The following is a 26894-nucleotide window of genomic DNA, read 5'->3' as shown; positions in this document are numbered from 1 at the left end:
TTTTTAACAGTATTTATTAGTAAAAATACACAAAAATAATATCAATGCAAATATACAGATAGTATACGTCATCAATACTAAACCTAAAAGTGCGGGTATAATAATAATCAATAAGAAATAAGCTCTATCGTTGTCTAGGGGATAATGAATTGTCCGATGGAAATATAAAGTTCAGTTCAGTTCATGCAGGCTGCAGTCGTTGTTGATCACTGTGTTGCAATTGCTGGAGAGAGAGAAAGAGAGAAAAAGCAGTAACAGCTATTAACTTGCCAACTTTCCTTTTATGATCTTGATCCGTCTCCGTCCCTTAGCTAGACCGTTCCGTGGAGGACTCGTCACCCAGGCAAGGGTGGACACACACACAAGCCCCCACCGGTCTAGTAGCGTCTCTCCTGGTGCGTCTGAGGGGTGTTTCCCCAGACCTCACTTTTAACCCCACTCTCGGGGTCTCAGGTGTCAGTCAGGTTGGGATGATGCAATCCCTCAACCAGACCACTCTGGCTGCCCCCTGAGGGGTTTTTAATGAATAGTACAGTACTCAATACACAATTCCTCCTTCAAGAGACAATAGCAGTAATCTCTCTCTTTGTCAATAGGAGACATTCCACCTTGTGTATTCTGGCGTTGTCTCTCTCATTTCCTGACATGCTGTGTATCTCTCTCATTTCCTGGGTATCAGACCCGAAATAATAGCGATCTTGCGATTCTCATAAGGGGGGGGGGGGTGGGCATTGGCGATTTTGTACCCTTCTGCCCATCAGAGTTGCTCCTCATTCGTAACACTGTGCTGTACCACTCTGTGTTCCATGTTCGATTTAGGCGTTAAGTGAATCCTACGATTGGGATTAGGGCTGGAAAATCAAAGGTTCTAAGGTTCATTTATGATCAAAGTATGTATGCAGTATACATCTCTGAGATTCACCTTCTCCAGATAGCCACAGAACAAAGTAAACCACGGAAGTTGTTGAAGGAAAGAAATCAAACCCCCCTCGCACAATAAAAGAAACAAAAACTCGCAAACCCCAGTCCCCCAGCCCCCCTCCCTCAGATTGCCCCACACGGAAAACGGCAACAAAGACATCAAACCCCCCAACCCTCAACACGCTAACTGGCAACAAGAACGAATGAGCGACAACACTGGAAACTGAAGGAGACCAATATGAACTCCAGTTAGTTTGAAGTACAGTCCACAGTTCAATCCATAGGTCTCAGAATTTCAATAATATCCTCCAACAGCATCGACGGGAGCGACTGCTCGAACTCACGGTGGGGCAGAGGTAAAATGATCTGATTGAACAGTGCAGGTGGAATGAGGGGATTTCTTCAACAGGAGTGGCATCGTGGCTTAGCAATTAGCATTATGCTTTGCAGTGCCAGCATCCCGTGTTCAGTTAGGAGTTTGTACGTTCACACTGTGACCCTGCGGGTTTCCTGTGGCTGCTCCGCTTTCCTCTCACTTTCCAAAGACGCACCAGTCTGTCGGTTAATTGATCACGTGGGTGTGGTTGGGCAGCGCAGACTGGTTGGGAAGGAAGGGCCTGTACTGTGCTGGGTTTCTACATATCAATATATAATATTCAAATAGCCTAATCTAGTTGAATTGTCCCCTTCCCAAAAGCATTGTGGGAGCCCTGTCACCAGAGTAACGGCAGATCACCACCGCCCTTGAGGTCCTGTCAGCCATGGCTGTTGTGTCCTAGCTGTCTATGTGATACACAAGCCTGGGCTGTTCGATATGGAGAGTGAGCTGTTGCCCGTTTAACAGGCTCCCCCTCTCCTCGCTGCTGATGAGTGCAAAGGAACAGCAGGGACCATTACAGTTTGGCACCAGTGGCATTGCAGGAGATGCCAGTCAGCGTTGAACTCAACGTAGGACTGCCTTAGGGACTCCAGCTCTGGAGTTTTCACTTGAGGTTTACTCCGAGAACTTCCCCATGAGCAGTCATAGCCTGAAGGCAGCAGAGGTTTGAGATTTTCATTCTCCGCCACCCACCGGGGTAATTAGAGAAGGGTATCTCACCCCCACCCTGTTGCTTGTCCCTCATGGCCCCAGCCCTTCTCGCTATCTCCCCCTCAGGATACCGGAACCTTCTGCTGACCGAGGAACTGATACCACTTGGCTGGTGATCCACTGACATGGGCTATTCCAGAGGGAGTGACCAAAAGACCATGAGATCTAGGAGCAGAATTGGGCCATTCAGCCCATCGTCTGCTCTGCCATTCCATCAAGGCTGCCTTTTTATCCCTCTCAAACCCTTTCTCCTGCCTTCTTCCTGTAATCTTTGATGCCCTTACTAATCAAGAACCTATTGATCTCCACTTAAAATATACCCAATGATTTGGCCTACACAGCCATCTGTGGCAATGAATTCCACAAATTCATCACAGTCTGGCTAAAAAAATTTCTCCTCACCTCTGTATTAAATGGATGTCTCTCTATTCTGAGGCTGTGCCCTCTGGTCCTAGACTCCACCAATATAGGAAACATCCTCTCCGCATCCACTCTGTCTAGGCCTTTCAATATTCAATTGGTTTCAATGAGACCCCATCTCATTCTTCTTACTCCAGTGAGTACAGGCCCAGAGCCATCAAATGCTCCTCTTTCATTAACCCTTTCATTCCTGGAATCATACTTGTGAGTCTTCTCTGGGCTGCCCGGTTAGAGATGACATTCAAGGATCCCAGCACGACTTCAGATGTGGTGGTCGAGATCTCTCTTCTTATCCAACCAAGGTCGGTCCCTCCAGCAGTGGTGCCAAGGTACCCACCTGGTCCTGAGGCTGGTACCCACTGGTTGCCGGCTGGTGGAATGGTCCCCCCATAATGAGGTAGGGGTGCCAGACTGATTTTAGGAGTGTAGGTGACATTACGGAAGTGTGCTCGAGTGACCAAATGGCTCCTCTCAATGTGCCTGTGGAGGCCTAGTCTCCACACTGGGCTCTCTGTGGGGTCTGTCTTCCTGGCACTGTGCCTAGCAAAGAGAGGTAACACTGGCATCCTCAATGCCAGCCATGTCTTAACTCTCTCTCTCTCTTTCTCCATCTCTCCCCCTTTCTGACCCCTCTCTCCCTCCCCTTTCCACCTTCTCTCTCCTTCCTCTCTTTCTCCCTTCCTCCTTCCACCTCTCTTCCCCACAACCTCTCCCCTCGTGCTCTCTCATCCTGCCTCCTTCCTCTTCACCCTCCCCATTCAATCCCTCTTGCCCTCTTCCTCCCCACGCTCTTGCTCACTCTCTCCCCCTCTCTCCCAATCTCCCTCCTCCCCCACTCCCTCCGTCCCTTTCTGTCTCCCTGCCAGGATAACGTGAACCTGCTGTTGACCGAGGAGGAAATGTTCAGCCTGAAGGAAGTCTTCCGTCAATGCAGGGTCATCCCAGGTCTGTCTGTGTCCTGAGCCCTGACCCCTTCTCCCACCACCAAACCCCCTGGGCTTAACGCATTCCTCATCAGGGGGCAGAACGGAAATAATTTAGAACCCTCAAACTCAAAGTCAAAGTTGTGTTTGAAATAGGATCTGGTGCTTTCCCGGCTTATATGATGAATAAACTCTTCTCGGGCTTCCAGCCAGGTGCAGGTATCGATTTTAACCGACGTTTCAAAGACAAACTCTGCATTATTATCAGGATCCTGAGAAGAGTTTATTCATTAACGTCGGGTTTCCTGTCACCTGCACGAGTCCGTGTGTGCACAGGTGGAATGAAAAACTCCCTCACAGCAGCACCACAGGCTCAGAGCGTCAGGTCAACAGCATTCACAGGAAAACATCAATTAGAACAAAAAAAATATGCAGAGTGATCAAAGTGGTGATAGTGCTGCTGTACTGAGGTAGTGATTAGGGTTTTGCTGTCGGTTCAACAACCAAATTGTTGGAGGGAATTAGCTGTTCCTGAACCTGCTGGTGTGGGACTTCAGGCTTTAGTACCTCCTGTCCGTGGGAGCTGTGAGAAGATGGCCTGGCCGGGTGGTGATGTGGGACTTCAGGATTCAGTCCCTCCTGTCCGTGGGAGCTGTGAGAAGATGGCCTGGCCGGGTGGTGGTGTGGAACTTCAGGATTCAGTCCCTCCTGTCCGTGGGAGCTGTGAGAAGATGGTGTGGCCGGGTGGTGGTGTGGGACTTCAGGATTCAGTCCCTCCTGTCCATGGGAGCTGTGAGAAGATGGCCTGGCCGGGTGGTGGTGTGGGACTTCAGGATTCAGTCCCTCCTGTCCGTGGGAGCTGTGAGAAGATGGCCTGGCCGGGTGGTGGTGTGGGACTTCAGGCTTCAGTCCCTCCTGCTCGTGGGAGCTGTGAGAAGATGGTGTGGCCGGGTGGTGATGTGGGACTTCAGGATTCAGTCCCTCCTGTCCGTGGGAGCTGTGAGAAGATGGCCTGGCCGGGTGGTGATGTGGGACTTCAGGCTTCAGTACCTCCTGTCCGTGGGAGCTGTGAGAAGATGGCCTGGCCGGGTGGTGGTGTGGAACTTCAGGATTCAGTCCCTCCTGTCCGTGGGAGCTGTGAGAAGATGGCCTGGCCGGGTGGTGGTGTGGAACTTCAGGATTCAGTCCCTCCTGTCCGTGGGAGCTGTGAGAAGATGGTGTGGCCGGGTGGTGGTGTGGAACTTCAGGATTCAGTCCCTCCTGTCCGTGGGAGCTGTGAGAAGATGGCCTGGCCGGGTGGTGTGGGACTTCAGGATTCAGTCCCTCCTGTCCGTGGGAGCTGTGAGAAGATGGCCTGGCCGGGTGGTGGTGTGGGACTTCAGGATTCAGTCCCTCCTGTCCGTGGGAGCTGTGAGAAGATAGCCTGGCCGGGTGGTGATGTGGGACTTCAGGATTCAGTCCCTCCTGTCCGTGGGAGCTGTGAGAAGATGGCCTGGCCAGGTGGTGGTGTGGGACTTCAGGATTCAGTTCCTCCTGTCCGTGGGAGCTGTGAGAAGATAGCCTGGCCGGGTGGTGGTGTGGGACTTCAGGATTCAGTTCCTCCTGTCCGTGGGAGCTGTGAGAAGATGGCCTGGCCGGGTGGTGGTGTGGGACTTCAGGATTCAGTCTCTCCTTCCCGTGGGAGCTGTGAGAAGATGGTGTGGCCGGGTAGTGGTGTGGGACTTCAGGATTCAGTCCCTCCTTCCCGTGGGAGCTGTGAGAAGATGGTGTGGCCGGGTGGTGGTGTGGGACTTCAGGATTCAGTCCCTCCTTCCCGTGGGAGCTGTGAGAAGATGGTGTGGCCGGGTAGTGGTGTGGGACTTCAGGATTCAGTCCCTCCTTCCCGTGGGAGCTGTGAGAAGATGGTGTGGCCGGGTGGTGGTGTGGGACTTCAGGATTCAGTCCCTCCTGCCCGTGTGAGCTGTGAGAAGATGGCCTGGCCGGGTGGTGGGGATCTTTGATGATGGATGTTGCTTTCTTGAGGCAGTGTCTCCTGGAGACATGACCGACGGTGGGGAGGGGTGTGACCGTGATGTATTGGGGGAGTCCACTGCTCTCTGCGTCTTCTTATGCTCCTGTACATTTGCATTTCCATACCAGACCATGATTAGCTGCCCGGTGGTGTAGTGACATCAGCACCAGACTTTGACCTGAGTTTGAATGTGGCCGGCCCTACGAGCGCTTTCTATCTGTGCGGGGTTGAGTGTTGAGCTAGCAACTCGGCCTCGTAAAAAACCGCCAGGTGCTACAGAAATGGGGAAAAAAAGCTGCCACAAGGTGTGAAAAGGAACAGCAACCAGTCAGGATACTTTCAACAGTACACCTCAGTCACCCAACCAACCTTAACCACGGCAGCGTAGCCGTTAGCGTGATGCTACTGCAGCTCAGGTTGTCAGAGTTCAGAGTTCGGAGTTCAATTCTGAATCCATCTGCAAGGAGTTTGTGTGTTTTCCCTGTGTCCATGGGGATGTCCTCCAGGTGCTCCAGTTTCCTCCCATAAGGATGTTCTGGTTGGTAGGTTAATTGGTCATTGTCCAGTGATTAGACTAGGGTTAAACAGATAGGTTGCTGACAGCATAGCTCGAAGGCTGATATCTCAAAATAACTAAGTTACAGAAGGACGTCGGTTGTTCAAGGGGGCATATCATTCCCCCCCCCCCATCTTCCCCAGGGTCAGGTGGGGAGGTGCGATAAATGCTGGCCTTGCCATCTACACTCAGATTCTGAAACTGAAAAGGGACGGTGACTGGTCCATCCACACAATGACTGGTGTTGCTGGCTGTGTCCCCACCACATCCCCCACTGCATTTCATTATACTTTCCCCCCTTACCTGCTCAGATTCACCAGGGGTGGCAGGGTAACAGAGCAGATAGCACGATGCTGATACAGTGTCAGGTATACGATCGGATTCAATCACCCTACAATCTCCCCGAGACCATGTGGGTTTTCTCCCGACGCTCTAGTTTCCTCCCATGTCCCACAGACGTGTGGGTGGGTTAGTGAGTAGTGGGCCAGAAGCATGGTGACACTTGGGGCTGCCCAGCACAATCCTCACTGATCTGATTTGACACAGACGATGCATTTCACTATACGTTGCGATGTTTCGATGTACGTGTGACAAATAAAGCTCATTTTTGTCTCCTTACCAGCACTTCCCGCTCTCCGGGGCTGATTCCGAATTCCGAATTGGATTGACTGGGGGGCAGTGTGATTATCTGTAACCACAGCCAGCGGTGATCTCCTTCCATGCAAGGGTCTTGTCTATCCCTGTGGAAGCAAATGTCCGAGGATCTGACTCTTGGGTGGGGGTCAGATACCGCTTCAAAGATCTGCCTCTCTGAAGGAGGTCAAATACCCTCCTCATGAGGACCTACATCTTGTGAGGCGAGGAGCCTCCTGATTTAGCTCCAAGTGGCCTCATCCATGTCCGAGAAGATCTCTCTCCCTTCCTCATCCAATATCTCCCGTACTCCATCTCTCGTTCCCTCCCTCGCTAGGATCTCCCTCCCACCATCCCTAATGCCCAGTATCTCCCAACCACTCTTCCCTCTCTTCCGTCCCTCCATCCCCCACATGCTGCTGTGGAGATCTCCCTACACAACTCATGCTGGAACACCTCCTGCTTTTTCAGAGTCCTGCCTCACCTCGGACGATTTCCTCCATTTCAAGCACTTTGTCCACAAGCAGCTCTTTGATGAGCAGATGAACGAGGAGATGGAGGAGCTGGCTGTGGCCCAGTTCACAGCCCTGGATGGCGACAAGAAGGGCCAGATGGAGTGGACAGACTTTCTGTACCATGAGACCCTGCTGCTGCTACAGAGAACCCGCTCACAGGTAGGTGGGCCAGGCCCAAGGCTCGGGATACGACAAGAGGATCCCCTCAGATCACCTTGTTTATTCGTCTCTCGCCCTTAATCTCCCTCCTGTCCCTTAACCCTGCGAGCGGACAACCTGCCCATCCACCTCCTCCCTCACTTCCACGCAGGGCCTCAAACAATCCTGCCTGGTGAGACAACGCTTCACCTGTGAATCTGTTAGGCTCGTCTGCTGTATCTCAATGTGGCTTCCTCTACTTCGGTGAGACCCAGTGTAGACTGGGGGACAGCTTTGTCAAGCATCCCTACTCCATCAACCAAGAGAAAGATTTCCCGTTGGCCAAGCATTTTAATTCCTATCGCCAGTGTTATCTCGATATGTCGGTCCACAGCCTCTTCTTCTGCCATGTCGAGGCCACATCCTATTCCATCTGGGTAGCCTCAACCTAATAGCAATTGAAGAAGAGGGAAGGGGAGGGGCAAACGCTTCAGACAATTTCCCCCTACCCTTCCCTCTTCTTCAATTCTCCCCTCTGGCTCCTTGCTTACCTCTTCTCATCTCCTCCCTCTGGTGCCCCTCCTCCTTCCCTTTCTCCCATGGTCCACTCTTCTTTCCTATCAGATTCCGTTTTTCATCAGCCCTTTACCCTTTCCATCTGTCGGCTCCCAGCTTCTTATTTCATCACCCTTACCCCACCCACCCACCTTCCCCCTCACTTGGCTTGTACTTCTTCCTCTCCCCCTACCTTGTTATTCTTTATTCCCCATTCATTTGCAGTTCTGAAGAAGGGTCTCAGCCCAAAACGTCGACTGTTTATCCCTCTCCATACATGCTGCCTGGCCTGCCGAGTTCCTCCAGCATTTTGTGTGTGTTGCTCTGGATTTCCAGCGTCTGTAGGATCTCTTTTGTTTATGGTTTGCTAATCCAGGCAGGATGCCAGTAAATCTCCGCTGCACCATGCTAATGTTTCCATATCCTGTAAAGTGACCAGAACTGGACACTATATTCCAAGTGTCCTTGAAAGTACGTTGAGGTGAGTGAAGTTATCCACTCTGGTTCAGGAGCCTGGTGGTTGATGGAATAACTGTCCCTGAACCTGGTGGTGTGGGGCCTGTGGCTCCTGTACCTCCTGCCCGATGTCAGCAGTGAGAAGGGAGTTTGCCCTGGATGATGGGGGTCCCTGATGAAGGTTGAAGCTTTCTTGTGACAGTGCTCAGTGGTGGGGTGGGCTTTACCCATGACGGGCTGGGCCGTGTCCACCACTTTTTGTACACATTTCTGCTCTTAAGCATTGGTGTTTTCATACCAGGCCTTGATGCAACCAGTAAGGATACTCTCCACTGCGCATCTTTCGAAGTTTGTCAAGGTTTTTGGTGACATCCTGAATCTGCACAAACTTCTAAGAAAGAAGAGGTGCTGTTCTGCTTCCTTTGTGAGGGCACTCTGGGGCTGGTCCAGGTTAATATTAAGATGGGGAGGGTGGGAGAAGATATGAGGAGGGAGGAAGGGGGTCATCATTTGTGAAACCATTTCCACACCTGCCCTAACTGGTCGTGGTCTGGACACCTGCCTTCTGAACTGGAACCCCGTGGGGGCTCCAAGTGACCTTGACTCCAAGGTTTCAAGCCCAACACTGCCATCTGTTTTTCCAGAACTCCCTCCTGCGCCTCCTGACTGCCAAGGAACGCGAGCGGGCTCGCAGCATCTTCCGGAGCCTGGATCAGAACCGGGATGGCCTGATCACAGCTGCCGAGTGTAAGAGAGCCCAGCAATCCTGGTTCCGCAAGAACACCAAGGCTTCGCAGTCCTGCAGTGTCAGGTGAGAGCTGCTGCATCCGGAGTTTGGGGAGGGGGGGCGGCGGTAGGAAGCTTCAAACCTTGATCAGATCACATTGCTTTTAATATAATGGCGTAGTGGGTTAGCATGACGCTGTCACAATGCCAGTAACCCGCTACTGCCAGTAAGGAGTTTGCACGTTTCCTCATGACCGCACGGGTTTCCTCCGGGTTACCTAGTTTTCTCTCATATTAGAACGTAGAAGTTTACATCCATGTGCCTATCTGAGTCTCTTAAATGTGTCTGACCTACCTGCCTCTAACACTACCCCCGGCAGGGTGTTACACACACCCACCACTTTCTGTGTAAAAAAAAAAGTTACGTCTGACGTCCCCCTTATACTTTCCTCCCATCACCTTAAATTATGGCCCTTCGTATGAGCCATTTCCACCCTGGGAAAGGGACTCTGGCTGTCCACTCAATTAGGCACCACGGTAGCATCACAGTTAGCTTGGGGCATCGGAGTTCAGAGCTCAATTCTAGCGACCTCTGTAAGAAAGTTTGTACGTTCCACCTGTGAGTGGGCTTCCTCCCACAGTCCAAAGACATTCTAGTGAGAAGGTTAATTGCTGATTGTAAGTTGTCCTGTGATTCGGCGGCGGTTAAATCGGTGGGTTGCTGTGTGCTGCTGCTCATTGGACCAGAAGGCCCAGTTCCACACTGCAACTCTAAATAAATAAATCAATTAATCCATGCCCCTTCATCATGTACACCTCTATCAAATCACCACTCTTCCTCCTTTGATTCAAAAAGAAAAGCCCTAACTCACTCAACCCATCCTCATAAGACATGCTGTCTTATCCAGGCATCACCCTGCCAGATCTCTGCAGCCTCTCTAAAGCTTCCACATCCTTCCTATAATGAGGCGACCAGAACGGAACACAATATTCCAAGTGCGGTCTAACCAGGGTTTTATTGAGCTGCATATTACCTCAGGGCTCTTGAACTCTAATGCTGGCTGAGTACTTCCAGTAATTAAAAAAGCTAATGAGTACCAAGGAGGCTCAGTGGGACACCCAGAGCTGCTGCAGAGACTGTTTACCTGACCCCCTAATGCATCAATTTGCATAATTACAGAATGTCTACAGTCTCACATAATTGAACACGAGGCTCCCCCTGGCTTCAGTAATGACACTGAACAGCCTGCCAGCATTTTCACACTCTGCTCGTGGGCCACGCACGGTTTAAAGGCACCATCACTGCTCCAGAAAAAGATAAAAACGGCCATGTGATTGGAGGGAAGGAAGACCATGAGACACAGGAGCAGAAATAGGCCATTTGGCCCACTGAGTCTCCACCACCATTTGATTATTAATTTAAGTGGTTAGGCACAACATTGACGGCTGAAGGCCTGTGCCATGTTCTATGAAAGTTAGTGGGTGTGCTATGAGACAGCTGGAGCTGAAATGTTGTAATAAGCTGTGGTAGTTCTAACAGTCCTGTTCCAAGTCAATGAGAGCAGTGAGACTGTGCTGCCAAGTTTCAGGGATGATTCCATTTCCCTTCAGGTTCCAGTGAGTGAGAGTGTTTCGCCCGCAGGATGTTTGCAGAGATTTCCAAGGCTCCAAATCCCTAAGCAGACGAAGACTGCTATACCGTCAAGGCCTGATAACCCAACATAGGAGCAGAATTAGGCCATTTGGCCCTTCATTCTGCTTTGCCATTCCATCATGACTGATTTATTATCCCTCTCAATCCCATTCTCCTGCCTTCCTCCTTAACATTCGACAGACTGACTAATCAAGAACCTATCAACCTCCACTTTAAATAGACCCAATGACCTGGCCTCCAGCCAGCTGTGGCAACGAATTCTGCACATTTACTGCTCTCTGGTGAAAGAAATTCCTCCTCATCTCTGTTCTAAATCAGGGGTTCCCAATCTGGGGTCCAGATTGCTTAATGGTATCGATCAAAAGCATAAAAAAGGTTGGGAAACCCTGTTCTAAATGGACATCCTTCTATTCTAATGCTGTGTCTTCGGCTCCTAGACGCTCCCGCTATTGGAAACATCTTCTCCACATCCACTCTTTCAATATTCAATAGGTTTCAATGAGATCATCCTCCCCGCCCCCATCATCATTTTTCTAAACTCCAGTGAGTTCATGTCTGGAGCCATCAAACATTCACCATGGTAACCCTTTCATTCCAGAGATAATTCTTGTGAACCTCCTCTGGGTGCTTTGCAATACAAGCACATCCTTTCTTAGATAAAACCATTTAGATCAACACATTGAGAGGAAGAAGTTACCGTGGTCCAGAGGGTGAATTAGTAAATGGGTTTATTATTGTTACAGGTAGAGTGAAAAACTTTGTTCTATGTGCCTTCCATACAGATCATTTCATCACAACAGAAGGCAGACAATAAGGTACAAGGCCTAACTAGATCATTCAATAATCTAACAGTGAGATAGAAGTTGTCCTTGAGCCTGGGGGTACGTGCTTTTTGGCAGCGTTCCCAGATTGTCCAGTCTCTCCTTCAAATTCAGCCTCCCCCCACCCCCCCAGCCTTGGAAACATCTTTGTGAATCTTTATTGTATCCTGTCCACCCTTCCTATGTAAGCCTCTGTTAGTCTCGATAGACCATGGATTTGTGCCTTGGAAAGTTTCCAGAGCACAAGCCTGGGCAAAGTTGTATGGAAGTCTCCCCTCTCCACAGCACCGATGTTGTTCAAGGGAAGGGCAAGGGCCGATACAGTGTGGCACTGGTCGCAGAGCAATGTGTGGTTAAGTGCCTTGCTCAAGGATACAACACGCAGCCTCAGCCGAGGCTCGAACTAGCAACCTTCAGATCACTAGACTGATGTCTTAACCACTTGGCCACGCACCAACACACCCTTACTATATCAAGGTTCTGAATTGTACACAGTACTCCAAATTTGGTTTTACCGATGTCAATGGAAGACGAGACTATTTTAGAGCATAGAACATAGACCAGACCAGTACAGCACAGGCACACGGCCCTTTGGCCCACAATGTTGTGCTGAGCCAATTAAATTTGTAATCAAATGGCCAACTAAACTAATTTCCTCTGCCTACACATTTTCCTCACATTCCAAATGTCTCTTAAAACTCCCTAATGTTTCTCCCTCTACCGTGGCTATCTCTCGAGGTCAAGGATGATGGTCTTCATTCTGAGGAAGTGGCCCACAGAGCGAAGACGCCTGTGCGTGTATTTGTTTAACATGTACTTGATGTTGCACTCCAAGAAGCACACGATACTTCACAAATCAACCAACTGATTCCAATGGCATGGAAACCACGACGATTGGAGCTGATGGATTTGTTACAGCCTTCATCCGCCTTCACAGCCATTGAGTTTGAAGTAACTTCATTGGCTGTTCCACTGTTGAGGTCTTGGTTGGATTGTTCTTTGTCAGAGACCTCACCCTCGACCTTACCACCATGGGTGACCCTACCAGGAGCATAGCTCCAGACGGCATCACTCTCAGGATCTCAGGACCACACAAGCTTCTCCACCACGACAAGGTGACAATCCACGGAGAAGCTCTACCACCTCCTCAGGCAGCACATTCTAGGTACCCACTGCCTTCTGTGAAAAAAATGCCCCTCACACTTCCTTTGAATTTATCCCCTCTCACCTTAAATGCATGCCCTGTGGTATTAGAAATTTCAACCCTGATAAAAATTTACTCCTTGTCTACTCTGCCTCTCATCATCTTATAAGCCTCTATCAGATCTCCCCTCAGCCTCCACCACTCCAGAGAAAGCGACCCAAGTTTTGTCCAGCCTTGGGTTATAGCGCATACCCTCTAATCCAGGCAGCATCCTGGTAAACCTCTTCTGCACCCTCTCCGAAGCCTCCTCATTTAATTTGGAAAAAGAGCAGCAAGTACCTCTCTCTTGAACCCTGGCCATTTATTCCATTACTCCACCGTGGCCTCCTCTGCAGCAGAGTGGTGAGAGTGGGTAGAGCTGCAGGCTCACAGCTCCAGAGACGCCAAGTTCGATCCTGACCTTGGGATCTGTCTGTGCGGAGTTTCCACATTCTCACATAGAGCTCTCCTGGGTGCTCTGGTTTCCTCCCACATTCCAAAGATGTGTAAATTGGGATAGTAATTGGCCACAGTACAACTCCCATTAGTTTGTGGGTGTGTGGTAGACTCTGGGATGTTGGAAGAGTTATCCGTCTGACTTGAAGGACAATGGTTGATGACGATCATCATCGCGAGCCTGGGTGGAAGGTTTGGAGATCCTGAGATGCTCAGTCGTCAAGGTGCCCCTCTCGGCCTCACCGGTGTAGCCCTGAGGAAAGCTTATGAAGCAATATATTTGGTACCAGCTTGGCTGCAGGAGCTGCTGGATGGTCAATGACGGCCAGCCATCTTAGTGACTCCACTCCGGATCTGATGTGTACTACTCCTGTAGCCTTTGTCTCTCCCGAGGCTGCCCACAAGGCAGTGGGGGCTATTTACCAGTAGCTGGGGATCTGGTTCATGAGCACCAGGGTGTGTCCACATGCCAGTAGGCCTGCATGCCACGTGTGCAGGGGCCAGACCTCCTCCCCATCCTTTGTAATTTAACCTGAGTCTGAAAGGAGTTCAGTTTCCATGTGTCACCAGCAAGGAGACACTACAGGAGGCTTGCTGTCTGAGAGGCTATGTACTGGCAGGGGGAGACTTACACATTCAGCTCTGCTAGCGACAAGCACTACCCATTACATTACCACACTAGACACTTCATAACCACCATTTTGTGGTATGAGTAGCTCACAGCAAAACTGACTGGAGAATAGGCTAGCATAGACTTGATTGGCAGAGATGGCCACCTCTGACAGAGACAGAGGAGCTGATGAAAAGGAAACAATCCACGTTTATCCAACATTTCCTTGTAGCCAGCAACGTCTAATACGGGCAACATGCTAGCTGCTCTGATCCGACTTGGCTGAGATATAGTAGCTTTTAGTGATGAGAAAGGCAGAGGGAGTAGACCTGTACTGATAAATTCAGAATCAGAGACAGTTTTACCATCACTGACACCTGAGGTGACATTAGTCGTTTTGTCGCAGCGGTACAGTACAAGTCAAAATATTACTATAAATTACAAAAATAAATAGAAACATGGAATAGTGAGATAGTGTTGATGAGTTCATGGAATGTTCAGAAATCTGATGGCGGAGGGGAAGAAGCTGTTCGTAAACCATTGAGTGTGTGTCTTCAGACTCCTGTACCTCCTCCCTTATGGTAGCAATGAGAAGACAGCGTGTCCGGGGTGACGGGGGTTCTGTAATGAAGGATTCTTGTGGTATCGTTAGAGATGAGATTTGTTGTGGGAGGAAATAGTGAGAGGTTTCTTGTAGAGAGAGAATGACTCAGATCGGAATCTGATTTATTACCACTAGATTACAGAATGCAACACAAATGCTGGAGGAACTGATGTACCGTGGAGAGCATTCTAACTCGTTGTGTCACCGTCTGGTATGGGGGGGGGGGGGGCTCTGCACTGGATTGGAAAAAGCTGCAGAGAGCTGCAAACTCAGCCAATTCCATCATGGGCACCGACCTCCCCAGCGTCGGGGTCATCGTCAAAAGGTGATGCCTCAAAAAGCTGGCATCCATCATTCAGTACCCCCATCAGCCAGGATGTGCCCTCTGACGGAGGAGGTACAGGAGCCCGAAGACACACACTTAATGTTTCAGGAATGGCTTCTTCTCCTCTGCCAACAGATTTCTGAATGGACAGTGAACCCATGAACACCACCTCACAAGATTTTACTCTCTCTTCAATACAATTATTAATTTAATATTTATGCAATATATATTTCTTATTGTAATTTATAGTTTTTATTATTGTGTATTGCAATGTACCGCTGCCACAGAACAACAAATTTCATGACATCTGCCAGTGATATTCAACCTGATTCTGATTCTGATGAAGGATCACAGGCTGAAACGTCTACTGTTTATTCGTCTCCATGGATGCTGCCTGATCTGCTGAGTTTATCCAGCAGGGTGTGGGTGTTGCTTTGGACTTCCAGCATCTGCAGAATCTCTTGTGTTAATATAATGTGAGATTTGTTGTTTTGTAGCAGTATGGTGCAAAAACGTCAAACTGCTTAAATTAGAAAGAAAATGGATAGTGAGGTAGTGTTCATGGGTTCATTGGCCATTCATAAATCTGATGGTGGAGGGGAAGAAGCTGTTTCTGAATCGTTGAGTGTGTGTCTTCAGGCTGCTGTACCTCCTCCCTGATGGTGGCAATGAGAAGAGGGCATGTCCTGGGTGATGGAGGTCCGTAATGATGAACGCTGCCTCTTGAGGCACCACCTTTCAAAGGTGGGGAGAGCTGTGCCCGTGTTAGAGCTGGCTGAATTTACAACCCTCTGCAGCCTCCGACGACAGAACTGAAACAGGTCCAGCATCCCAAATGGTCCATGCTGACTAACTCGCCATCAAAGCTAATTCCATTTGTCCTGTGTTTGGCCAACATCTGTCTATCCTGCTTATTCATATCTGTATAGAAATGATGTGGGTATGAGTGCACAAAGATTTATCAGCAAGTTTTTAGGTAACACAAAACTTAGTGTTGTTGGTAGCGAAGAAGGTTATCGAAGGCTAGATTCAAGGGAATCTGGATCATTTAGAGAAGTGGACCAATGAATGACAAGTGGATTTCAATACAGATAACTGTGAGGAGCTGTATGACGTGTCCAGGGAGGGTAGCACCTCTGGTGTATGAATTTTTATGACCAGTCTGGGGCAGCTCACTCACCTTTGGACCCAACCCAATACTCAGTGGCTCCAAGTAGCTGTTTACGTGTGGCAGCGGCCACACCCTGGTACATCCCTACGACAGGCGGTTGTTACCCCAGTGAGATAGGGACTGCCCTAGCATGCGAAGTCAGCTCTGGCGGACTGGGCAGATGAGATCTACAGTGAGATCCAATGGCCAGGAAGGTGGTTCTGCAACGCCCCGTGGAGAGCGAAGGGCAGGACAAGGCACAGATGGTCATCCATTGCGACCAAGGAAGACCCCAGTTTGTGGTGACTACTCAAGCCAGTGGACCTGGGCTTCTGAGGTCAAGAGAGTGGAATTGCCCCAGTGCAGTGGTTTTCCAGTGCAGAGACTCTCCCACACAGGTGTCCTGTCTTTGTAAATATGACAGACCAACTGTCGGATGTGACTCACCAATGTGAGGTGATGCATTTTGGAAAATTATGACATGATTGAATGGTGGGACATGTTTGAGGGACCCGCAATCCTTTTGCTGGGACGAGGCGCTTAGTTACAGGGAAAGATCGAATAGGTTAGGATTTTATTCCCTGGAGCGTAGGAGAACAAGGGGAGATTTGGTGGAGGTATACAAAACTATGAGGGGTTTAGATTGGGTAAATGCAGGCAAGCTTATTCCAGTGAGGTTGAGTGAGACTATCTAGAGGTCAGGGATTAAGGGTGAAAGGTGAAATGCTTAAGGGGAAAATGAGGGGAAACTATTATACTCAGAGGGCGGTGAAGGTGCAAGTGGTGGATGAAGGGTCAATTTCAACATTTAAGAGAAATTAGGGTAAGTATATGGATGGGACGGGTATGGAAGGCCATGGTGTAGGTCAATTAGACCAGGCAAATTAATAGATTGGTACAGACTAGCTGGGCCGAAATACCTATTTCTGTGCAGCAGTGTTCTGTGACCTCTCGTCAGCTGAGCTGATGCAGCAGGGGGTGTGACAATGTGTCTGTTTCTCCCAGTATCAGCCACGTCGAACCCATGTCGGAGGGAAGCCCAGCAAATAAAGGACGCGGGAGAGTCCAGGACAAGTCCCTGCTCTGCAAGGGCCCAGAGGAGAGCAGGTGAGTGGAGAACAGGGAGGGGCGGCCACCACCCATCAACAGCAATAACCTGCTGAAGCCCTTTCCAAGGCAGGACAATCTCCGGAGAGACCCGTCCTCACTTTTGGGTGCTGGTGTTGCCCATCCATAGTTATTTCAGAAGTCAGGAAAGATGCACAAAACTTGCTGCTGCACAATTGTTTAATGAAGTGTTGATAGAACAAGGGAGAGCCTGAGTAAACAGTGGCAGAGAGAGCCAGGTGTAGGGAAAACTAAGATTCAGGTGGCGCTGCCCTGCAATCCGCTATTTTCATACCCCTAGGTAAGGAAAATTCCATTCAAATTTATAGCTATGAGTTAGCCGATGAGAAAGCATTTATTCAATTACTCAGTACTGAGAGAAGTTTCCAGAATTATACCAATGTAACCACTAGATCCGGGATTCCCAACCCGGAGTCTCAGACCCTTCAGTTAGTGATAGGAGTCCATGGCGCAGAAACGGTTGGGAAGCCCTGTTCCAGCGGCGTATTAAACTGTTACGTGCATATAAGAATCGCTTAAAATACAAGCAGATAATTAATTGTTAAACTGCAAAGAAAATAACAATCTAAGAAGTAAACAGTTGGATCCAGTATCAGTGCAAGTGGAGAGCACTGGAATCTCAGCTGGTCAGGCAGCCTTCGTGGATACTGAAGCAGTTTCACATCAAAGACTCCTCACTTCCCAATTTCCCAGATACAAATTACCCTCTCGATCAGGAACTCATCTCCATTTATAAATAGCCCCCCCAAGAACAAATCTTTGGTCCTGTTCTCTCCCCCCCTCCCTTGTCCCTCCCTCTTTCTTTCCCTTCTCTCTCACTCCTCTCTCTCTCTCCCCCACCCTCCCCACTCTAACTCTCTCACACCCTCTCACCCCCTCTTCCCCCTCTCCTCACTGTCACCCCAACTCTCTACACCTCTATTTCCCCCTCTCCCTTTCTCCCTCTTCTCCCTCCCTTTCTCTCCCTCCCTCTCTCACCCTCTCTCCCACTCTCTCCTCTACTTCCTCTCCCCCTCCCCCATCTCTTCCCTCTCTCTCTCTCCTTCCCCCTCTGTTCTTCCTCCTCACTCCCTCCCCTGGCATCTTCCCATCTCCCTCCTTCTCTACATCTCCCTCTCTACACAACCTCTCTATAAACTCTCTCCCTTTCTCACTCCTTCCCCCCTCTCTTTCACTCTCCCACCCTCTCTCATTCTCTCTCACCCTCACTTACCCTACACCCTATCTTTCCTCCCTCTCCCCCCTCTGTTTCCTACACACTCCTGAGTTAATTCTTATGATGCTCCCTGTTGAAAGATCCGAGCCTCACCATCACCATGGTAACCTCTGGTCAGTGGAAATTTCCCTACACAGATAATTCCCCATGGTCCAGAGACCAACCAGAATTATAATCAGAATCAGGTTTATTATTAATAAATAAAATATTGTGAAATTAGTCATTTTGAGGCAGCAGTACAGGGCAAAGACATAAAAACCCCAGAAGTTTCAAAACTCAATAAATCATGTGAACGAGGAATAGTGGGGTGGTGTTCATGGGTTCATGGACCTTTCAAAATTGGATAGTGGAGAGGAAGAAGCTGTTCCTGAATCCTTGAGTGTGTGTCCTCTCCCCCTCACTCCCAGTCTCCCCTATTACTCAGGTCTCTCTCCCCTCTCCCCCTCACTCCTGGTCTCCCCCATTGATCAGTCTCTCTCTCCCTCCTCATTCCCTCTGCTTCCCCTCGCTCCTGTCTTCCCCCATTGATCAGCTCTCTCCCCCCTCACTACCCTCTCCCCTCTCACCATCTCCCCCATTGCTCAGTCTCTCTCCCTCCTCTCTCCACAGGCCTGTCAACTGGAAATCCTTCCTCAAGGAAAGTGCCATCTACGTGCTGGCTGCCCGGCCCAACAGTGCAGCTATTCACCTCCAGCCCCTGGCCTAAATCGGGGGAGCTTGCTCTGAAGGCTGAACCCTCACTTCTTATCCCTCTGTTACCTTAACCATTCCCTGAGCCCCTCAACCCTACACCAGCCTCTCTCACCTCTTCAACCCTTCTCTCAGCTCCTCATCTCCTTACCTAACCCCTCTTCCATCTCATTCCGTCCCCAGCTTCACCCCTCCACCACCAATTCACTTACCCACTCTCCCTACTGCTCCCTCAACCCCTCACCCTTGCCCTTCCTCCCCATCTCCATTCCCTCCAAGTGCTCCCCTTCCCCTTCCCTACTCCCCATCCTAATTACATTTCCTCTCATGATAATCCCTACCCCTCCCTCTCCCACTACTCCACCTCCCCTGCCCCACAATCTCTCCAACCCTTCGTCCTCCCTCTCCCTCACCCTCTCCAACCCTATCCCTTCCCCATTACTCTCCCACACGCACCTTCCCTATCTCCTCCTCACTGGCAGCCCCTCCCAGTTCGGCATCCCCCTCCCCACTCCTCTCCTGCCCTGCGTTCCCCACACACTGGCGGTGCAAGGAGGGGACACAAGCGACAGTGGAAAGAGACACTTGTGGTGACCTTTGCCCCTCAACCCTCCGGGTATGGGGCTGGGGAGGGAGTGGACAGTCTGAGGTTATTGGCCAGTCACCCTCCCTTTCCTCAGCCTCACTGAACATTACTGCCTCAGTTATTCTGCTGTGAGTCAGTCACATACTCAATATCTGACATTACAGGGCCTTTTGGGGTAGGTGGCATTCCAACCTGACAGCACACAGCCCCTCCCTCTGTGAGAAACCCTCAGCATTTATTAACCTGTCTTTATACAGAAGCCCCCCCCGACACCCTCCGCCCACCCACTGAATCCCCCCCACACCCCATGGACACTCCCCCACCCACTGAATCCCCTCCCACACCCCATGGACACTCTCCCCCCACCCACTGAATCTCCTCCCACAGCCCACAGACACTCCTCCACCCACTGAATCCCCTCCCACACCCCACAGACACTCCCCCACCCACTGAATCTCCTCCCACACCCCATGGGCACTCCCCCACCCACTGAATCCCTTCCCACACCCCATGGGCACTCCCCCACCCACTGAATCCTCTCCCACAACCCACTGACTCTCTCTCCCACCCACTGAATCCCCTCACACACCCCACCAACACTCTCCCCCACCCACTGAATCTCAATCCCTCCTCCACCAGTAACTGTCCAGAAGTGTTATCCTCTGTAGTTTTCCCAGGTAATTTTGACCCCCCACCCCCCCCAGTATACCTAGCCAGTGAAATAAATCAGGGACATAACTGATGGAATGGTAAAGATTCAATGGGCCAAATAGCCTCAGTCTCTGCGATTCAAATGCCTGGAGACCCTGGCAGCTTGACGAAGTGTTGGTCCTGTCTGCCTTGCGTTGTGCCACATGTTATCGTGTAATGACAGCGGTGGGCGAGACTCGGCTGCCAGGTGGCGGGAGCAGTGCCCATGAGCGAGTGTGCTGGAATAGAAAAATACTCAAAATGCTGAAGAATCTCAGCAGGTCAGCTGGCATTTGTAGAAATGAATAAACAGTCGACATTTTGGGCTGAGACCCTTCATTGAGACTGGAAAGGAAGGGGGAAGATGCCAGAATAAGAAGGTGGGGGAGGGGGATGAAGCAAGAAGTGACAAGTTAAATTTGAGGTTATTGCCTCAGGAGGTTCCTGTGAAGAAATGCTTCTCCGAGATCCATTGTGTTCACGGGGAAGGACGTTGATGCCTGGGATCGAAGGCCTGGTTCTTTGGAATGTGGCGGTTTCTGGGATCATCCTAGTTCATGTTGAAGGGACGTTAATTAAAGAGATGTTGATACCTTTGAGGAGAGAATGATTCCATTGGGGTGATGCAATTTGTACTGTGTTTAATGGGGTTACACATTGCAGAACTTGGTTCAGTTTTAATCTGTTCAGCATGTGAGAGCTGCACTGGGTGGGGGTTCACAGAGATAGAGAGAGAGGGTCACTAGGTTATACAGTGAGAGGGAAGTTACTGGGTTATACAGTGAGATAGAGGGGCTCACTGGATTGTACAGTGTGCAATGGAGGGGGTCACTATTATATAGTGAGAAAGTGTCACTGGGTTATACAATGAGAGGGGGTTACTGGATTATACAGTGAGGGAGAGAGGGTCACTGGATTATACAGTGAGAGTGAGGGGTCATTGGATTAAAAAGTGAGGGGCACTGGATTATAAAGTGGGTGAGGGGTCACTGGGTTATACAGTGAGAGACGTTCACTGGTTTATACAGTGAAAGGGGGCAATAGGTTACAGTGATGGGGAACTGGATTATAGAGTGAGAGGGGGTCACTGGATTATGCCGTGAGGGAGAGGCGATCACGGGATTAGACAGTGGGGGTACTGGATTATACAGTGAGTGGGCACTGGGTTAAGGTGGGAGAGAGGGTTGCACTGGGCTATACAGTGACAGAAAAGGACACTGGGTCACAAAGTGAGAGAGGGGTTCACTGGGATATATGGTAAGAGAGAGGGTGTCACTTGGTTATACAGTGAGAGAGAGGATCACTGGATTATACAGTGATAGAGAGGGTTACTGTATTATCCAGTTGGGGTGCACTGGTTATACAAGGAGAAAAGGGGGACACTGGGTTATACAGTGAGAGGGGGTCACTGGGTTATACGGTGAGAGAGAAGGGTCACTAGGTTACATAGTGAGAGAGAGGGTCACTGGGTTTTACAGTGAGATAAAGGGTCACTGGGTTATACAGTGAGAGAGCGAGTCATTGGGTTATACGGTGTGAGAGATGGTTACTGGGTTATCCAGTGAGTGGGAGGGTCATTGGGTTATACAGTGAGAGAGAGAAGGTCACTGGGTTATACAGTGAGAGAGAGAGGGGGGATCACTGGATTATAGTGAGAGAAGATGACTGGATTATACAGAGAGACGGTCACTGGGCGATACAGTGAGAGAGAGGTGACTGGGTTATAGAGTGAGAGAGAGGCAACTGGGTTATAGAGTGAGAGAGAGGTCACTGGGTTATAGAGTGAGAGAGAGGTGACTGGGTTATAGAGTGAGAGAGAGGTGACTGGGTTATAGAGTGAGAGAGAGGTCACTGGGTTATACAGTGAGAGAGAGAGGGGGGATCACTGGATTATAGTGAGAGAAGGTCACTGGGTTATACAAAGAGAGAGAGAGAGGATCACTGGATTATACAGTGAGAGAAGATCATTGGGTTATACAGTGAGAGAGAGGGGGATCACTGGATTATACAGTGAGAGAGAGGTGCAGTGGGTTGTATGGCATGGAGATTTACTGGGTCATGTGTGAGGGTGGAGAGCTAGATTAAATCAACCGCATGATTTCCCTGGTTCCCTTTACTAATCATTAGCACAGATATCGAAACCCTGTTGCTATGTGACTATACATTACTGATGTGTGAACTGTTTAAGCCATATGCTCCCATCAAGGGACAAAACTCTAATAAATATATTGAATAGACCGAACACTTTGACTGTGCTGATGTCTCTCACAATGTAGCACTGAGCACACCGAATCGTTCAGAATGAGCGCAGAAAGCTGGAGAAAACTAAAGCTCTCCGTTTTGCTGGCAAAGGTAATGTGGAGAGAGCAGAGGGACTTGGATAGATTAGGAGAATGGGCAAAGTGGCGGATGCATTTTGGCAGAAGGAATAAAGCATAAACTATTTTCTAAACAGGGAGAAAATTCAAAAATCTGAGGTGCAGAGGGTCTTTTCGTGCAGGATTCCCTAAAGGTTAGCTTGCAGGTAGTCCGTAGTGAGAAAGGCACATGCAATGTTACCATTCATTTCGAGAGGACTAGAATATATAAGGCATTGGTCAGACCATACTTGGAATATTGTGAGCAGTTTTGGGCTCCTTATCCATGGAAAGATGTGCTGTCGAGAGAAGATTCAGAGGAATGAGCCCAGGAATGAAAGGGCTAACATGTGAGGAGCGTTTGATGGTTCTGGTCCTGTACTCACTGGAGTTTAGAAGGATGAATAGGATCTCATTCTAACCTATTGAACATTGAAAGATCTAGATAGAGTGGAGGCGGAGAAGATGTTTTGTACAGTGAGGGAGTCTAGGACCAGAGGGCACAGCCTCAGTACAGAGGAACGTCCAGTAAGAACAGAGAAGACGGGGAATTTCTTTAGCCAAAGGGTGGTGAAACTGTCTCTATGCTCTATGGTCTCCCACCATAAGGGATTTTATTAGGGCAGGACCTTACTGAGAGAGATTTCCTCTGAATCTAGCTCACTTAGAACAGAGAAATTGCTGTCTAAAGATTAAAGATTAGCCAACTAGTGGCATAATGGCATCTGTAATGGACTTGAAGGCAAGTGGTCCTAGGTTCGAATTTAGCTGCTTCCTTGCACAGTTTCCGTCTGTGCAGGGTTGAGTGTTGGACTAGCAACTTGTCCTCATGTAAAACAGACAAATGGTAAAGAAATGGCAAGGTGCATCACAAGGCGCGGAGAGGAACGACAACGACAAAGATAAAGGCTAACTTAATTTGTCACATTCCATTGAAACACAGTGAAATGTATCAATGTCCAGCGCAGTCTGGGAGAAGCCCACAAGTGTTGCCGTGTTTCCAGCATGCCGACAGCTTACCGACTGACCCTAACTTGTATGTCTTTGGACCGTGGGAGGAGTCCAGAGCACCCGGAGGAAACCCAGGCGCTCATGGGAGAATGTAAAAACTCCTTGCAGACAGCGGCAGGAATTGAACCCCTATTGCTGGCGCTGTAGATAATTTTGCTGACCGTGGGGGGAGAAGATGGAGAAGTGAGAATGCTGGGGTGAATGGGGGTCTTGGATTACGCTGGCTGCTTCACTGAGGCAGCGGAAGTGTAAACTGAGTCCGTGGAAGAGAGGCTAGCCTCTGTGATGTGCCGATCTGCCCCCCTCACTTTCGGCAGTTCCTTGCCATGTAGGATGGTTGGACAGGCTGGGTCGATTCTATTGAGCGTGGAAAATGAAGCTTAGGAGAGGATGCAGAAGAAGCTTACGAGGATGTTGCCTGGATCAGAGAGCTTGTGCTTTAACCGAGGTTGGACAAACTCGTGTTGTTTTCTCAGGAGCAGCGGAGGCTGAGGGGAGATCTGATGGAGGTTTATACGACTATCAGAGGCATTGGTAGAGTGGACAGACAGGATGTTCCTCCCAGGGTTGAAATGTCTAATACCAGAGGGAGTGCATTTAAAGTGAGGGGATAATTTCGAAGGAGATGTGAGGGTCAAGTTTCTCACACAGAGAGTGGTGGGTGTCTGGAATGCATTGCCTGGGGAAGGTGATAGAGGCAAATACATTAGAGACGTTTAGATAGGCACAGGGATGTGAGGAAAATGGAGGGATATGGACCTTGTGCAGGCAGAAGTTAGTCATTTGATAACTAATTCAATTGGATTGACACAACACTGGGCTGAAGGACCAGTTCCTGTGCTATACTGTTCTGTGTTCTAAAAGCTGCATAAAATCATGAGTGAGAAGGATAGGGTGATAGGGTGTATCCACAAGGTCTTTTCCGCAGAGTTGGAGAATTGAGAACGTGAAGGCACAGGTTTAAGGTGAAAGGGAAGAGACTTCACCTCCCATGTACTGAGGGTGGTCAGTGTATGGAATAAGGAAGTGGTTGAGGTAGGTACATTAATGACGTTTAAAGGACAGATAAGAAAGCTTTAGAGAGATACAGGTCAAATGTGGGCTGCCCTCAGCACACCCTCGTGTGTGCTAGTTGTCAACACATTTTCACTGTATGCAAAGTATACTTCAGTCTTGAAATGGGACTATCTTAGATGTACATCTTGATCAGCATGCATGAATGGCCTGCATCCATCCTGTATGACTCTATGACCGAGGGGCAGCAGGAGTTGCGGTGGGCAAGGGTTAAAGACAACACCCAGGCAAGGACAGTCTGGGGCAGTGAGTGATTAATCCAGCCAAGTGAGGCCTCTGAAGTGAGACCTTTTCCAGAAAGATCTTTGAAGAACATAGCTTCTCTTTGCACAGTAGGGGGCGCCAAAGACAGGCGAGATAGGAGAATAACAGAAGGATGTGAAGCACACAGGGACATTTGCTGTAGTTTCTATTGACTTAAACACCAGTATTGTGAATGGTGATTGATTGTGCAAATAACAAATTCAAACGTACACAATTTACCAAATGGTCAATATCATAACTGATGAACTAATTCTGTATAAAATAACAGTTTCTGTCCTGGCTTCAGAACAGTGTGATGACTGGGCCATGCTGTTCAAAATTCAAAGTTCGGAGTAAATTTATTATCAAAGTACATCCGTGTAAGTCACCACATACAACCCTGAGGTTCATCTTCTTGCAGGCATTTGCAGCAAATAACAGAAACACAATAGGATCAATGAAAGACTGTACCCAGCAGAACAGACACTTAGTGTGCCCAAGACAACGAACTGTCCAAGCACAAAAAGAAAAAATAAATAAATTAATATATAAACAATAAATATCGAGAACATGAGATGATGAGTCCTTGAGAGTGAATCCATAGGTTGTGGGAACAGTTCAGTGTTGGGGCAAGTGAAGTTATCCCTTCTGGTTCAAGAACCTGATGGTTAGGGGTCATAACAGTTCCTGAACCTGGTGATGTGAGGCCTGAGGCTCCTGTACCTCCTTCCCGATGGTAAAGGGGTAAAAACTGTTCCCGAACCTGGTGATGTGAGGCCTGAGGCTCCTGTACCTCCTTCCCGATGGTAAAGGGGTAAAAACTGTTCCCGAACCTGGTGATGTGAGGCCTGAGGCTCCTGTACCTCCTTCCCGATGGTAAAGGGGTAAAAACTGTTCCCGAACCTGGTGATGTGAGGCCTGAGGCTCCTGTACCTCCTTCCCGATGGTAAAGGGGTAATAACTGTTCCCGAACCTGGTGATGTGAGGCCTGAGGCTCCTGTACCTCCTTCCCGATGGTAAAGGGGTAATAACTGTTCCCGAACCTGGTGATGTGAGGCCTGAGGCTCCTGTACCTCCTTCCCGATGGTAAAGGGGTAATAACTGTTCCCGAACCTGGTGGTGTGCTCTGAGTTCAGTTGATCAGTGACAACAGGGATATTTTGTGGCTGTGTTGGCACAAGGTCTCCAGTTTGAAGGTGCAGTCAAAATGCAGGATGCAACATTGTTATGCTCCATAAATCCATCACATTTTCCTGACGTTTGTCACTCTAGTGCATTGAACAGCAGTAATATGTTAAAGAGACCAGCAAAATTTAGTCTGGTGATGTGCAAACACGGCACTGTACAGGGCTGTCAGAGTCATAGAGCACGAAAGTACAGAAACAGACCCTTCAGCCCATCTAGTCTGTGCCGAACTGTTATTCTGCCTAGTCCCATCATTCTTCATTTGGACCATCGCCCTCCCAACCATGTACCTATCCAAAATTCTCTTACATGTTGAAATTGAACCTGTGTCTACCACTTCCACTGGCAGCTCATTCCACACTCTCACTACCCTCTGAGTGAAGAAGTTCGGCGTGACACAGTAGCGTAGCGGTCAGCACAACAGTATTACATTGTCAGCGACCCAGGTTCAATCCCCACTGCAGCCTATAAGGAGTTACTCCGTTCTCCCCATGACTGCGTGGGTTTCCCTCAATTTCCTCTCATTCCAGGATGAGTGGCTTTGTAGGTTAACGGGACACATGGGTGTAATTGGGTGGTGCGAGTTTTTGGGCCTGAAAATTCCTAAATTAAAAAAAAAATCATCTTCAAGTTCCCCTTGAACTAGAGGTCATGGGTTAAGGGCGAAGGGTGAAATATTTATGGGGAACCTGAGGATGAATTTTTTTAAAATTTAGAGATACAGTGGAACCTGCCTGCATTTACAGTGGGAAAATCCTGCTTTCAGTTACCCTAACCATATCCGTTATAGTTGTATACATCTCCATCAAATCTCTCCTCATTCTTCTGACCTTTAACACTCAGATCCTCAAGTCCCAAGAGCCTGGTAGAATGCAGGAGGACTGAACATTACGGGCGGGTCTCACGTGTCTGCCACTCTGATCCATTCTGACCGTGTGAGGGAGGAAAATGGGAGAGAACAACGGAA

General features: G+C 49.2%; 1 protein-coding gene across 1 annotated transcript in view; it reads left to right on the top strand.

The window, feature by feature from the left end:
- Positions 1-19695, top strand: part of phf24 (PHD finger protein 24) — a 59333-nt gene extending 39638 nt beyond the window's left edge. The window contains exons 4-8 of the mRNA XM_073047796.1: positions 3298-3376; positions 7026-7228; positions 8863-9029; positions 16753-16854; positions 18701-19695. Of these exons, the coding sequence (XP_072903897.1) occupies positions 3298-3376; positions 7026-7228; positions 8863-9029; positions 16753-16854; positions 18701-18797 (648 nt within the window). The 3' untranslated portion in view covers positions 18798-19695. The remainder of the gene's footprint in view (positions 1-3297; positions 3377-7025; positions 7229-8862; positions 9030-16752; positions 16855-18700) is intronic.
- Positions 19696-26894: the final 7199 nt, after the last annotated feature.

The sequence above is a fragment of the Hemitrygon akajei genome, chromosome 6 (genome assembly GCF_048418815.1).
Source record: "Hemitrygon akajei chromosome 6, sHemAka1.3, whole genome shotgun sequence".
Classification (NCBI taxonomy): Eukaryota; Metazoa; Chordata; class Chondrichthyes; order Myliobatiformes; family Dasyatidae; genus Hemitrygon; species Hemitrygon akajei.
Note: the sequence above shows the minus strand (reverse complement) of the source record. Positions and strands in the feature narration are given on the sequence as shown.